A 14121-nucleotide genomic window follows, 5' to 3' on the forward strand; every position below is an offset into this window, starting at 1 on the left:
CTCACAAATATTCTGATGCAGGTAAGTACTTTTCGGAACCACCAATGCAAATTTAACACCTTCCTGGAAGGAAGACAAAACGCAGTCAGAGGGAATAGGTCATTCAGGGGGCCAGGCCAAAGTCAATTGGATAAAAGTCTAGGTGAGCTGAAACAATTTTTGCAGGTAGGTTAAAGTCTTGCACAATATTTTAGAAGTCTTTGTAGAAAAGAAGAAATCAAAGGGCCAAAGGCTGATTATGCTTGTGAGGTAAAGAAGCTGTTAGCAACTCTACAGAAGCAACCAAGACAAGTCTCCACGGAGAACAAGTGAGGTTACACAAGAGGTAAGTTCTCATAGACTTTAGAGTACCTTTTGGTTAGAAGAAAAATGGTTCCACCTGGCTTCTGTTCCTGCGCAGCTCTCGTGTTCCTGGGCCTCAGTCATGGGGACGAGAGGGTGGACATCTGGAGGACTCCTGCACTGCAACGGACTGGCTGCTGACAGAAAAGGACCAACTTCTCTTCAGTGGCACTTCACGGTTTCAGCTCCTTGTGTCTCAGAAAATGGCACCACCGTGGACTGTTGGCTGTTGAGATGGGCTTTCTTTGCATCTGGGCCCAGCACTCTGTTGAGGTGGCTCCGCCTCAGTCATTCCTGCTTCTTGGGAGTCAGGAGGATCTTTCTGGAGCTCTTGGCCAACTTAAAAGCAACGCACACAATCTGGTGTTCCTCTCCCTTCCCTGACTCTTTGGTTCCAGCAGCAACTGCAGTGGAAATACAACCAGCTTCGAGAGGATGTCCAAGTGGCTTACTTCGGAGTTGATTGGTCCCACCAACTCAAGGGGAGAAGTTGTTCTTGCAGGGCTTTTCTAGTCGAGATGAATTCGGAGCTTTAGCACAGCAGGGCTTCACCGGTCCAGGAGTTGCATCAGGTGTCTCTTCCAAGTTCTTCTTCGGATTCCTTTGTCCAGTGGTCAACTTTGCCTTCCAAGCCAAAAAGCCTCGCCTTTTTAATTCAGGTTTCTCCCATTCATTCCAGCCTACCTGTCAATCACACAGCAGGGTGGCTGTCCTTGCCGGACAGCCAGCCAGCCAATCACCTTTTGGGTGCATTCCTCTAACCAAGTGGTTTAAGCACAGGGCGTTTTGGGCACTTCCCTCACTTCCTGTCCCTGACAGACATACTGGAGCCAGAGGTGGGCTTCACTCGTGATTCCTGCCAAAGACTAAATTAACAGAGGGACCAAACCTGGTTTGGCGCGCACCATAAGTCTCAAGAAGGACTTTTCCACAAAGATATGGCGCAAAAAAAAGACCGGGTCATTTTGACAAAATGGGCACCCATGGGTGCCTTACTGCAGCTGCAAACGCAGCCCACGGTAAAAATCCACAATGGTAGTAAAAAGTAAACCACTGTGACAAGCCATTAATTGTGGAAAGGGTTAACCTAAACATGTTACATGAGAAACTAGACAAAGGGGATACTAAGTAACACCTCCAGCACCCTATTGTAAGATTGTGTGTGCTTGGTCTATGCAAGTCTAGTCAATTTCACTTCATTGCTCTTCGAAACATTAATATCACCAATAGAAGGTATTTAAACCTTTGGGAAATCTAAGGCTTCCGTGTGTCACTGCACTGAAGATGATGCCTATGGAGATTGTCAGACTCCAAAGTCAAAAGAAAGTGTTCAAATCACAGAAAAATACAAGAGTGGGGGAAAAAGGTCTCTCTCCAGGTTAAAAATGAAACCGTCCTAGAGTCCAGCACACATGCTGGGGGTCTCTAAGGTAGAGGGGTACTAACACATTTCTGAGAATTTTCCCTAACAATTTAACTTTTCTCTTTGTAGGCAGGTACACCCCATTTTATGTGGACTGCTGGGGGGGTTACTTAGCCCCTTTTGCTACTTATGTACACATTTGTGTTGCCCTCACTACTTTAAATGGCTCATGGCAGTGGCTTAATTTTCCTACCATTGTGATTTTTCTTCTGGCTGAAGCCTCAGCTGCAGTTTAGCACCCGTGGGTGACCATTGTGTCAATTTCTTTTTTTGACATTTCTTGTTTGTGAAGTCTTCCTTGGGTTTCACTCTGCGTGCCAAATCAGCTTTAATCTTTCTGTTCGATTTGCCTTTTGGCAGGCTTCAGTACTGAAACCCACCTCTGGCTCCAATGTGTCAGGAAGTGAGGGAGGTGCCTGAAACTCCCCTGTCCTTAGTCTCCTTGGTTACCTGAATGCACCCAGTCCTGATTGGCTGGCTGTCCTTGCAGGACAGCCACCTTGCTGTGTGAGAGCTAGGCTGTTCATGAATCGGGGACGTAATTTCACCAAAATGCGAGGGGTAGCGGAAGTGACATCACGTGACCCATGACCCTTGATTACAGGAAGTGGTGTCATTTGACCCCACCCGAAGTATTATCACAGGAAGAGATGGAACACGACCTTTCACACCTTGAAAAAACAGGAAGTGGCGTCACATAGCATTGTTCCTAAGCACACTCCAAACAATGATCACACCATCACTATGTGATATATATTTCATACAAGAATGGATTGCCATATGTATCGTCCATATCAGTGTGTATAGGCTGTTCGGACAGATTTTCTGAAGTCCAACTAAGGGCTTAGTAAAACCATCCATCTGAGGCAGTTAAAGACTCCACTCTTAGTATAAGTCTGTACCACCTGAGGAAATGGTAGCGTAGACAGAGCAGCCATATACTCGGGTGGTACAGCCTTATACTAAGACTGGAGTCTTGTACTGTCTTAGTTGAATGGTTTTACTAAGCCCTTAGTTGGACTTCAGAAAAACTGTTCCAACACTGGTGGTAACGGTGGGATGGCTCAAAATGCAGGTCTTCTTGAATCTAGTGGGTCTCACCAGGCTCTGGGTCATTGTTTCTGGAGTCCCCAGGTCGATTGGAAGGGGTACAGCAGGCTCTGGTTACACAGCAGGCGCTCCGGTCGCTTGAAATCATTTCCGCCTCTTTACCTTAGTCATTCTCTTTGGTTTAAGTTCCAGTGGTGGACATAGCTTCAGCTTCCAGGTTTGCAGTATTTGTCAGGAATTGCAACACAACCTCTGCATTCTCTCCTGTTAGGGAGAATTCTCTATTTAGGCTGAATTTCCTAACCTAGTGAGTCCCCCAGCAGCTTTGCTGGATTTTTGGGGTTTATTTTTTCTCTCCTGCCAAGAGTGAGATTCTTTTACCCTCACTCTTGGACATGATTTGAGTGTGTCTCTTTGATTTTAGATGTGTTTTTAATGGGCTATGGGGTCTTTTACCCCATAGGGCTTCATGTGTTTTTGTGATTTTACACAGCACCCTCAGTGCAGTAACACAGGGGTGTCATAGTGACCCCCCAGTATAGACTCCATACCCTGGGACTGACTACTGTCTCCCAGGGAATGTAAAGTCACCATTGACTTTACTAGTCTCAAATTCTGAACAGAACCAGTACAACCCATCATATTGTGGACGTACTGGCCGGGCCAATTCGATTGGCCCGGGGTCTCTTAGTCGAGGGGGCACGTCTCCGTCCCCCTTGATAAGAGTTTTGGCTGGTGGCAGTGGATACTACTTTTTATATTCGACCGCGAATATATCCCTATGGGATTTCGCATTGTTCGAGGCTACCAACTTTAATTATTTAATTCCTATAGCCTCGAACATACCGCCGGTTTATTTAATATTAATTCTCCGGTTTGGTATTTTTTGCCAGAACTCGGTTCTAAAATGGCGTTTGTGTTCGCTTCTGTGACTCCAACCCAAGTTGAGCCCTTTGTTCCACTATTTTGGCGAGCTTCTCAACAGAAGCCCTCCAAAGTGGTGCCAGTCTGTCTGGAGTACTTAGGAGGGGTGGAGGGGGATTTAGGCACCCTGGACTGAGTTTCCTAGGCAACTCAAGTCGCACTCTGTCCTGATTGGCCCAAGTGGTGAGCCGGCCGGCTCACCACTTAGCATGTTTGAGTGACAGCTAGGCTGAGTGAATGGGGGTTTTCTGCATAAAAGCAGGGCTTTGGGGACTGGAACTTCAGAAGTCGCCACAATACCTAAGAATCCGACGAGGGGGAAGCTGCGCCGACCTGCTACGACGACACCACCGGTGGAGCCCTGCTGAATCGTCTCACCACTTTTCCCAACGACAGAGGAGATCTCCAGCCCGGAGAGTCTTCTTCCTTCGATTGGTGGGGATAACCAGGCTGCTTCCTTTTTCACTTCCTGGGCCATTTCGTGGCCACGTTGCTTGTGCCAAGCACCCCGGCAACCGGGATACCATGTTTTACCACTACCGTGAATCAAAGGGTAGTACCTTTAACCGGAAAACTCAGCAGCTGGTCTCTTCCCTGGCAGTGCAACAACCTTCATCTTTCCTACACGACGAGATCTTCTCTTCCTCTGGACGACGCCGCAACTTGCACCCGCTGCCAGGAACAACTGCCCCCGCTGGAGGATCCTTTCCACATAAGGTACCCTGTTCCGCCTGGCTTCCATTGCAACCGACTGTACGGGGTAGATTTTGTCCCCGGCTTTCGACCCTGGGTTAGCCTGGGACACCCTGGCTAAATTTTTCTGAGCCTAACTAAAACCTTTCTGAACTCCCTGCAAGACCTATTAAGCCTATTGTCATTGTGTGATCTTGGGTACATTTGTGCCCTGCTCTCCAAGAGTGGGCCCGGCCTATGGACTTTGGCTCAAAAGTAACTTTTGACTTTCCTGCCTTGCTTAAGAGTTCCTAAGTATTAGCGTGGTGTATTTTCCTACATTCTGCCTTTTTCCCCTCCCTTGTTCGTTAACTTATTGGAGTGCCATATATAGTTAAGCGCTCACCTCTGTCTGGAAATAAGTGGTGTTAACTAAGACTTGTCTGATAAGGAATGTATATACAATAATAGTAACTGTGTTTAGAGTGAATTACAATAATATTGCTGGAGTGTTTCAATAAGTGTGTTTTTAAATAATTACATACCTTGATACCAAAGCTCTGGTCAGTGCTTGCTTGTGCTATTGTATCTGAGTGCCTATTGTGTATACTTTGCATACTGCCTAACTCTTCTTGAGGGAAGTCTGACTGCTCAGCTACAGCTACCAGGTAAATCTGGATGGGACAGACTGGTACCAAGTGGGTTTACTGCCAACACCTGTAGTCCTAAATCTTTTGCAGTGGTCCCCAAGGGAACTGCACAGGTTTCTGCCTAACATCTCCCCGCATTTTACAAGAGGGGGCGGTCTGGTTGTCAAATCAGGGCAGCCAGCCCTCCACTAGGATTTGTTCCCATTCAAACAAGGCGTAAAACAAAGGGCTGGGGAGTTTTGGACTCCTCCCTCACTTCCTGCTCTGACAGAGACTGGAGCCTGGGCGGGGAGTCCAGGGGACTCCTAGCGAAGACAAAAATCACACAAAGGAATTTCCCGCCCTGGATGTCAGGGAAGGGAACAAACACTAAAAGGGCTAAAAAAAAGACAGGTGGGCCATTTTGGTAAAAATTGACACGGTTGGGTCCCTTTACTGCAGCTGTGAGCACAGCCCGCGGTAAAGGTCTACCAAATTAATACAAGGTATCGCTGCCAACAGCCATTGAAGGTAAGCTTGTCACTAACAGAATTGTTAGTTTTAGTGTGACGGGATACATTGTATCTCCCCAGCACTCCACATAAGGTGGCATGTGCTGGTTTCACTAAATACAATGTAAAAGGGATCCAAAGATCCTTTCTACCCTTGGGAACTGTAGTTCACTCAAGGTTAGCACAAAGTTAAAAGGGGAGCCTCTAGGGCAACCCAGCAACAACAGGCACTTAGCCTCCAACAACCTATTGGCACTAACTTTAAAAAGGCACTATGGAGAGTCTTAAAAATGACACCCATAAAAAGAGAAACATTATTTGTATTAAGGAAAAATATCCCACTAGTAAAACAAAAAGGTCTGGGTTTGAACCAGGAAAGGAAGATTTACCAGTTATGTGCAAATCTTACCTAACATAGGCCTATAATACCAAATTACTGTGAATGCAAGCAGACGTCCATGGCCAAACGTTAATGTGCTATTATATAGCACTTGCGTGCTTTATGCGGGACTAATATACATACAATATCACCCAACCTTTGTTGGTACTACTCGATCAACCTCAGATGGATGAAAGGCTGAGTTGAGGTGTTTAAGAACAGACTAAATCAGTGACTCGCCCCCCGAAGTGGGCCTGAAATAAACTCTAGCAATTATTGTATCGAATTCTAGAAAGACAAATTATTTGGTATTCCCATTCTTTCTTCAGGATCACTGTTGAAAGTTAGACCTTTGGAATCCCTGTACTTTTTTAAAAATGTATTTATTGATGTAGCTGATCAATCAACTTTATAATGTTTTACAATACATAAAAGAAAAAAAGAGGAAGAAAAAAGGATAAAAGGATAAAAATAATAAACTTTAAAACCAATTTGATAACATTAAAACAATCTAAGTCATAATATACAACACTTTTCAATTGGATTCAAGGGATGGGGTTAACTTTTGGATCATCCATCAAGCAACACAATTACATGGGTCATATTAGGCTGAGGGTACAAATCTGTTTACGTTTCTTTCTGACCTGCCATTTATGATCTTACATCTTAGTAGTAATCGTACACATATATTTATACCAAAAATAATGCTTCTAGAAAGTTCTTAATCGCGATGCAAATAGACATCCGTGTCGTTGAAAAGAACAAGTTCCATCTATCATCTAGCATTCTAAAGTACATATAATTAGAGATTTCTCTTTTTTTTCCATTAAGCCAGAGCAGTCTAAGATGTGACGGTTTCTTTTTGCTTTGGGTCGTTGCAGAAATGACAATCTAGTGTTCCGCTGATAAGTTTACGTTTTTCCATTAACGATCTAGTAGGCCAGAGGTTGAATCTGAAACTTAGGATGGCTGATCTCAGTTACTGATGGATATCGAATTAAATATGTTTCGCAAGTAAGCAATTTTCTTTCCGCAAATGGGTTCACCTAAAATCCTCATAAAAGGCACTGTTTCTGCGTTTCAATCCAAACAAATACTATTTCTTTTTCGCTTTATCTGGGTCCTCTCTGAGGACATCTAAAACATCAGCAGCAGCCATTATATCAAAGACAGCTTTCCTCCAGTTAACCACAAATTTGTGACTAGATGTAAGTATGTAGCACGATGGGGACAAGAGTACAGTGTTTGCGTTTTTAGCTAAAATGCATTTTCTAAACAGAGCGCACAACCGCTATTGGTATGTCATTCAAAGAAATTAAGCCAATCTCATAACATAGATGGGCAATCGGCAGTCTTCTAGTTTTCGTACATTACAAATCATAATTTTAGTTTCTTTGGTATTGATGGTGAACTGGTTAGTGTGTATATAGGATGATGGAGACTGCAGTAAATTTTGTAGACCTATGGGAGTTTTTTCAGAATTAACACCAAATCATCGGCGTATAGTAGGGCTGACACTTTGTCTTGTCCCAGCCTTGGCGCATCCACAGCTAAATTCTAAAATCTCGGGCATATCAGAAATGAAAAAGTTAGATGGCTGAGGCAAGAATACAACCTGTGTTATTTAATAATGTTTCTTTTTCAGGCTGCTTTAAAAAAAAAGCCAGTGGCTTCAGAATCAAAAAGCCACATGGTGCTGGCCACGGCCCAGGACCTTGAATGTATGTTTTTGTAAAAACATTTTTTAGGGGTAGTTTGGGAGAGCTCAGGGGTCGCAGTTGCAACCCCTAAATGACGTACCTGGCATGAATAGGAGAAACCTGCTTAAAAGGCGAGGTTTCTTGAACTGAAGGCAGTCGACCACTGGATGAAGCATCTGACGAAGGAATTGTGAAGAGAAGCTTGCTGCATCCTCCTGGACCATTGAACTGCCCGGGGAAGCCCTGCTTCTGTGATTAACTCCTTTTACGAATCGACAAGAGAAGCTTCAGAGAGGACTTCTTCCCTTGGGTTAATGGGGCCAACTAACTCCGAGACCAACTTTGCTGGAAGACCTTCCCCCAACTGGCTGTACTTCTTGGCTGCTGCTGGAACAGAGTGCCAGGGGTCGAGAAATCCGTAGTCACGTGCAACGTCTGTAAGCTGGTAAAAGCTGCAGGAAGATCCCGAGGACCCACCCGAAGCAGGACACCCAAAGCTCACCTCACAAGTGTGCTGGACTTAAGGAACCCCAACCGGTGTCCAAGATCTGTGATGGTGGTGTTTAACGCACCCTGAAACTGCAAAGTGCTGCTAAATTGAAAAGAGCCCGTGGCTGCTGCCGACCTCTGAACTGCTGTGCAGCAGTGCCCTAGACGTCCTCTCATCTCCATGACTGAGGCCCAGAAACACAGGATCTGCAACCAAGACAGAAGCCAGCTGGATAGTCTTCTTTAAACCGAAGGTACTGTTAAGACTTTGGGGTACTTACCTCATTGTCTGTGGTATGCTTTTCTCATTTGAGATTTGCAGTAGCTGCTTTTCTAGAGTTGATCTCAGCTCTAACTTTGACAAGTGTAACAGCTTGTGGCCCAATAGCGATTTTCTACAACAAACTCTAACTTAGCAGGACTTTTTGCTATCTGAGAAGTGCCTCTGTGCCATAGACTTGGGTCCAAATTGACGTTGGCTGTCCTGGCTCCCTGCAGACTCTTTCAAGTCAATGACTTTGATCCTTACTGTCCCTCATATGTGATACGTTGGTTTTTAACTAATATTACTGGGAATGTTTTTTTATCGATTTCATTGGCAGATTTAAAAGTGCCCACATGCTCTGAGAACTTAAACAGTTTCCTTCCCTTAACCTTTTCTCTTTGCCAACCTCAGAATTTTACAAAGTACAACAGTGATATATGCATGCCAAAACTGTCCTAGTTAGTGAAGTCACCCAGGGTGCAGGAAGTGTTCATGAAGCATCTCTAAAGAGGATCTACTTGATTCCGAGAAAGTATTTTGAAGTATATTATTGTTGCACATTGCCCTTTTTAAAGAATGCATATTTAAAACTGACTGTTCAATAATTATGTGACTAGAAAACCTTGAGTATAAGTATTTGGATACTTGTATTTGTGGATTTCGGCTCTACGGCTCAGATTTACTCCTCTTGAGATGTCTGGCTGCTCAGTCACAATACTAACTTGTGTAGTACAGACTATACCAAAAGGTGGGTTACCGAATACCAAGAGGACCAGGCTGGTGTAGTGTCCCCCAGGGTTACTACATCAATTATTGCCTAACAATAACCAAATGACTGTAAAACATAAGTCCTGGCAGGTGAGTACACTGGCAGCTGACATTGTATCAAGATTCCTGGCAGGAGAGTATATCCAGTGATCTGCAATGTTTTAAAAAGAGATGCTTCAGAAAGACTATTGCAGAAAGTTTTGCTTGAACAAAAACTTTGAGTCCAGTGAAGACACAAAGGAACTGTTAGCTAAAAAGATAACTTTGCCATCCTGTTTAAGAATCCAGAGGAAGTGGACCACCCTCTGGATCAGTGGGTCTTTTAGTTGGAGTTATTTTTATACCTTGGTTTTGAATACTTTTGCCAACATCAAGTTAGACATTTCCTTGAACCCTTTTGGTTTTGTTTGTTGTGTGAGGGTCAGGATAGGATGTGTTTGGGCATGAGGACGGCTTTTCAGTTACTGACATCCTGACGGACAGATCCTTAGTTGCAGTTCCTAGGTTGGTAGGTTCTTCATTAGAACAGGGCTGCAGTGTTTTTCCAACCCATTTTATTTAATAAATGTCTTTGACACTGACAAATTTGTGTCTGGCTTTGATTTCTGACCCCTCAAAGAAGTGTACAAGGGTGTGAGCAAAGGGCAAGTAGAGCCTGAGTAATTGTTAGGCACTTGACCCAGAGGGTAAGAGCGTTATTCTTGTGGAACCCCTGGATTGGTGTTATGTAGCAAGAATAATGAGCTTGCCTTTAGGCCATCACACCTCCAGCTAGCAACATTTTAGGTATTGGGGGTTACTGATCTCTTGGTGCAAACCTGGGGTTTAGCAACACCTAGCTTAGGCAGTGAAAAGCCCACATGAGACGCGAGTGGGATGCCCCTTAGTGAGCCCCTTTGCAGAGATCTTAATAAAAACATTTGAATGTTCTTTAGGCTCACTAGTTGCCAGGTTTCTGGTTTAGGTGGTGTCCTCTAGCTCGCCTCCCTCCGGATGTACTCGCTGCTATGGGAGTCTCAAAGATGGGTCAATTGGAGGAAGGAATTCTTTAGAAGAAAATATGTACTTGCCTTTGGGTAATTTTCCTCCTCCCATGGATTCCTCCTGGCCTTCCCAACCTGGTTCTCTTGGCTGATAGCTGGTACACCTCTTTAGTTCTGTGGTTCCTCAGTGACTGCATACAAGGTGAATGGTGCAGTGTTCCCATGCATACTTGCCCTGATGTCCTGTCCAGTGTTGGGCAAGCGCTGTACCACCGCCCCCCACCCCCTCCTCCCTACCTTCCTGGTGGTGAAATGTTTCAGACAGCTGGCGTTGCAGATTGTTTATTTCTAACGCGCAGGAATAAAGTTTTGGGGCATAGAAGTGCAAGTAAATAATACATAAACACATTAAACATGAAGTCAATTAAAGAAAAATTAAGCTCATCCAAAGAAAACCGAGATCACTCGGGCATTCCTAGAGGGGCATAGTCAATCAAGAAAATAACTTTGTGGAAGATGACATTGCTGAGGTTTTTACATTTACTAACAGTGGTAAGTTAATTTGATTGCATCCAATAACAATGCAGTCCATATCTGTGGAACACCAGTTATTAACCTGTACCCAACAAAGGACTCTCTGGTCCTGAATTCTAACACAACATGGCAAATATTTTGAAGTAACCATGCCAAGACTTTATTTTTAAGTGATTCATTTGATTCTGGTTCTTGGGACTTCTCAACATTAGAGAGAAGAGTTCTGGGAGTCCAAAATAAACCTCACGGTAGGATCATCAAGCATGGGCATATGCGATTTCCTCAAGCAAATGCTTTTTGAGGGTGGGGATTCTGACGTGGTAATAACCCTGAACCAATGGTCTTTGTGGATAATTATCATAGATGGGGGCGGGGGGATCCATGGGTGGCACATCATCGGAAAGAACATTATCCAGATACAAGTAATTTGGCTTTGGTGTGAGGCGAAGCCGTAGCAAATAGTAAAGGAACCTAGAAGTAAATCAGCTGAAATCTGACGTTCGCTGCGGTATGACTTGCACACTCCCAGTCTCCCTCCAAGGAGTATTGGTGTAAAAAATAGTTTGAATATTGCCTCTGAACACCAATTCTTCAGATATGTCTACTGTGTTTTTCTTTTGTCAGTTGTGCATTTTCTCAGACCCGTGACTGCATGTGTGTTTTGGATTGATTATCTCTTCGACCTGATTTATCTTAAGAATTGAGATTTCAAAATGCGTGTTGGCATGCTTCCCAAAGAATAAGAGCCATATCATCGGTTATGTGAGAAGATTGTTGCTATCAGGGGCGAGGGGATAATGACAGTAAAGCTCAGAGCTGATGCTGCTGTGTGCACTTCAGCCAAAGCCTCTTTCAGATCCGAGTTGGCTGCACTCAATGACAAATTACTGTGCCTGAAGCGACATTAACCTAATTGCACTGTTTCTACCCATCTAGGTCTGCTTCTTACAGGGGTTTGTTTTGGAAACTCTGGGCGACTCTGCAGTGGGCAGTATTTTCCTCGGCTGCCGTGAGCATGTTTGGCATTAGTTTGGTAAGCATATATATTTTTAAGACTTTACTGCTACCTAGATAAATAGGTGGTTGTCAAGAAGCAGAGGCTAAAATAAATGACCTAGAAGCAGGATGAAGTCTGTCCGCCACTGCCGCCCACCCATCCACTTTGAACTGTAGTCTGCACTTTTTTTTATTGCATAAAGTTTTCACACTCGGCTTTATCCACTTATTAATGTGATGCATAATTATATGTAGTGTCTTCAAAAATGGAAACCTTATTGTTAACCATGGAGAATCAAATCCCGGGTTGCACGCTGTATCCTATCCCTGACTGTTAAGACTATTTCTTTCTGTTGTGGAACTGCAGCTTAATTAAGTGGACATCTAAATCTCTGCACAGCTTCCTTCTTTACAAGTGTCTATTTGGGAGTTTCTCCACATGTTATCTGATGATATTGGTGTAACTTAACCTGTGTGTCCTGTGCTAAGATGGATTTTGTAGAATGTGGTGTGCACCGTGTGTTTGTGTCTGTTACTGGGATTACACTGTGATACAGAAGCTGCAAGCAGCGTGGAACGTCTGCCTTTCATTTCAACTATGCTTTCAGAGGCTGGTCTTAAAAAGCACCTGACGCGCTGTAGTTCCCGGTGCAGGAAACTAGGAGTGAGTCAGGAGTTGTTTCTTGTTGAGCAGATTTTGGACTTACTGGCTCTTCCTCCTTTACCAGCTGATGTGGCTGCTAGGCACACATGCGTTTACCCATTGCTTGAGTCCTGGGTCTTTGGTGGCTTTCAGAAGGTGAGCCTCTGTGTGCACCCCTGCTGCTATTGTGCTATTGTTGAATTGTGATAAACGTTCACGCCTGTGCTGTGTGACTGACTGTGACCTTTCCATAATTGGCAAATTGGTGTCACTGCTGCAAATGTATTTCTTCACGGTTTGCTATTGCAGCTGTTTCCTTCCCATACTTCCCCTCCCAATGCTTGCCCTTCCCCCTTTCCTTGTTCTCATGCTGGAAAAATACAACCACCCTAAGGCTCTGGTTTACTACAGTAAAGGCCCTATGGGCTCCGCTCTCGAAAGTAGGCTGGCACAAGTGAATCCGCAGCAGAATCCATTGACCCATGTATGGTGATGCCGTCTTTGGAAGTAGAGGCTCAGAAAAGTCCTAGATGCTTACTTCCCAGCCAAACTGCCTGTAGCCTCTGATATATTTACTGTCTTGCTGGAAATTATTGCCCTGTCTGAAGGAGACATGAGTTCTTTGCCGCTTGACCTGGACAGCTACACTCTGCTTCAATTGTGCTACACTCTGCAAGGCAGGCCCCCCCCACCCCGCTTTGGCTATCACTGATTTCTTCTGCGGCTTTTTAGTGGACCTACTTGCAGATCGCACTGGCTCTGCCTCGGTGGAGGTGGCCTCAGATGAAAGGCCTGGAGTATTTTTTTTCCTTAACCTCCCTTCCATTCCTGTTCCTATCCACCCTCTTCCTCCCCACCCCTAATTTTCTCCTTTCCCCACTCCATTGCTAACCTCCAGGCAGTCCACTAATCGGAGACTATCGGCTAGTCCTAATCTGCTATTTGAGGCAGGCAATGTTAATCCCGAGTCAGATCCTGATATTTATACTACTGCAAAGTAACGGCATACTGCATTTTGCTGTTGCAATACTTCTAAAACTTTGTGGGGCCATGCCTGAAGGTCTTAAAATGCAAGGGTCTACCATATCTCCGGTGCATGGCCTATTAATTGGCCAGAGAAGCTCTGCAGTGCAGCCTTCAAATCCTATGGAGCATCCAGACCAAGGAAATGTGCCGCCACTGATATCGCCTGTCGCACAGGCACCACTTCCGGTCCCAGACCAGGCCCAGGTCTTTGACAGTGAACCTCGGCATATAAGTAATTTAACTTTTTTCCCTTTTAGGGAACAACTTAGGTTGCCCATAAGACCAAGTTAAAACCATTAAGCAGAGTAGGAGCAGACCTACACTTCCCGGACAACTGCACCCACGGATGCCCAGCCCCTTATTTCTACTCTGCGCTTTGAAAATGATGCGCTCTCCAAGAAACAGCAAAAATGAGCAGCTAGGCGCATGAGGTCTGCCCAGTCTGTGGGTACACATATGTGATGGTTGAGGTGCAAGAAAAATAATCCCCTCCCCAGGCCTCACTCCCTGCTCCTTGCAGTGCCATTCCCAACCCATCTGTTAATGGGGCCACCAAGAATAAGGCAAAAGTTTTTCCCACTTTACCACTGTGTGGCCCTAATTGGCAGGACCATCCTTACAAGGACACACAAGCTGTGTTGGACCCAAAAAAGTTCGCCACTCCTGGGAATGAATTTAAAGGGCATCATCATATTAACTGGACTACACTGATGGCATTGTTTAACAGAATCGCCTCTTTGATTATTGAACTCGGGGGGGATATTGATTTTGTTGAACCTCTGTTAG

The 14121-nt window shown here is 44.6% G+C and overlaps 1 protein-coding gene across 2 annotated transcripts in view; it reads left to right on the forward strand.

The window, feature by feature from the left end:
- Positions 1–14121, forward strand: part of LMF2 (lipase maturation factor 2) — a 482758-nt gene that overhangs the window by 322117 nt on the left and 146520 nt on the right. For both annotated transcript variants that reach the window (XM_069629496.1, XM_069629497.1), the window contains exon 9: positions 11607–11703. In XM_069629496.1, coding sequence (XP_069485597.1) covers positions 11607–11703 — 97 coding nt within the window. The remainder of the gene's footprint in view (positions 1–11606; positions 11704–14121) is intronic.

Source organism: Ambystoma mexicanum, chromosome 12 (genome assembly GCF_040938575.1).
Source record: "Ambystoma mexicanum isolate Mex_15411 chromosome 12, UKY_AmexF1_1, whole genome shotgun sequence".
NCBI lineage: Eukaryota > Metazoa > Chordata > Amphibia > Caudata > Ambystomatidae > Ambystoma > Ambystoma mexicanum.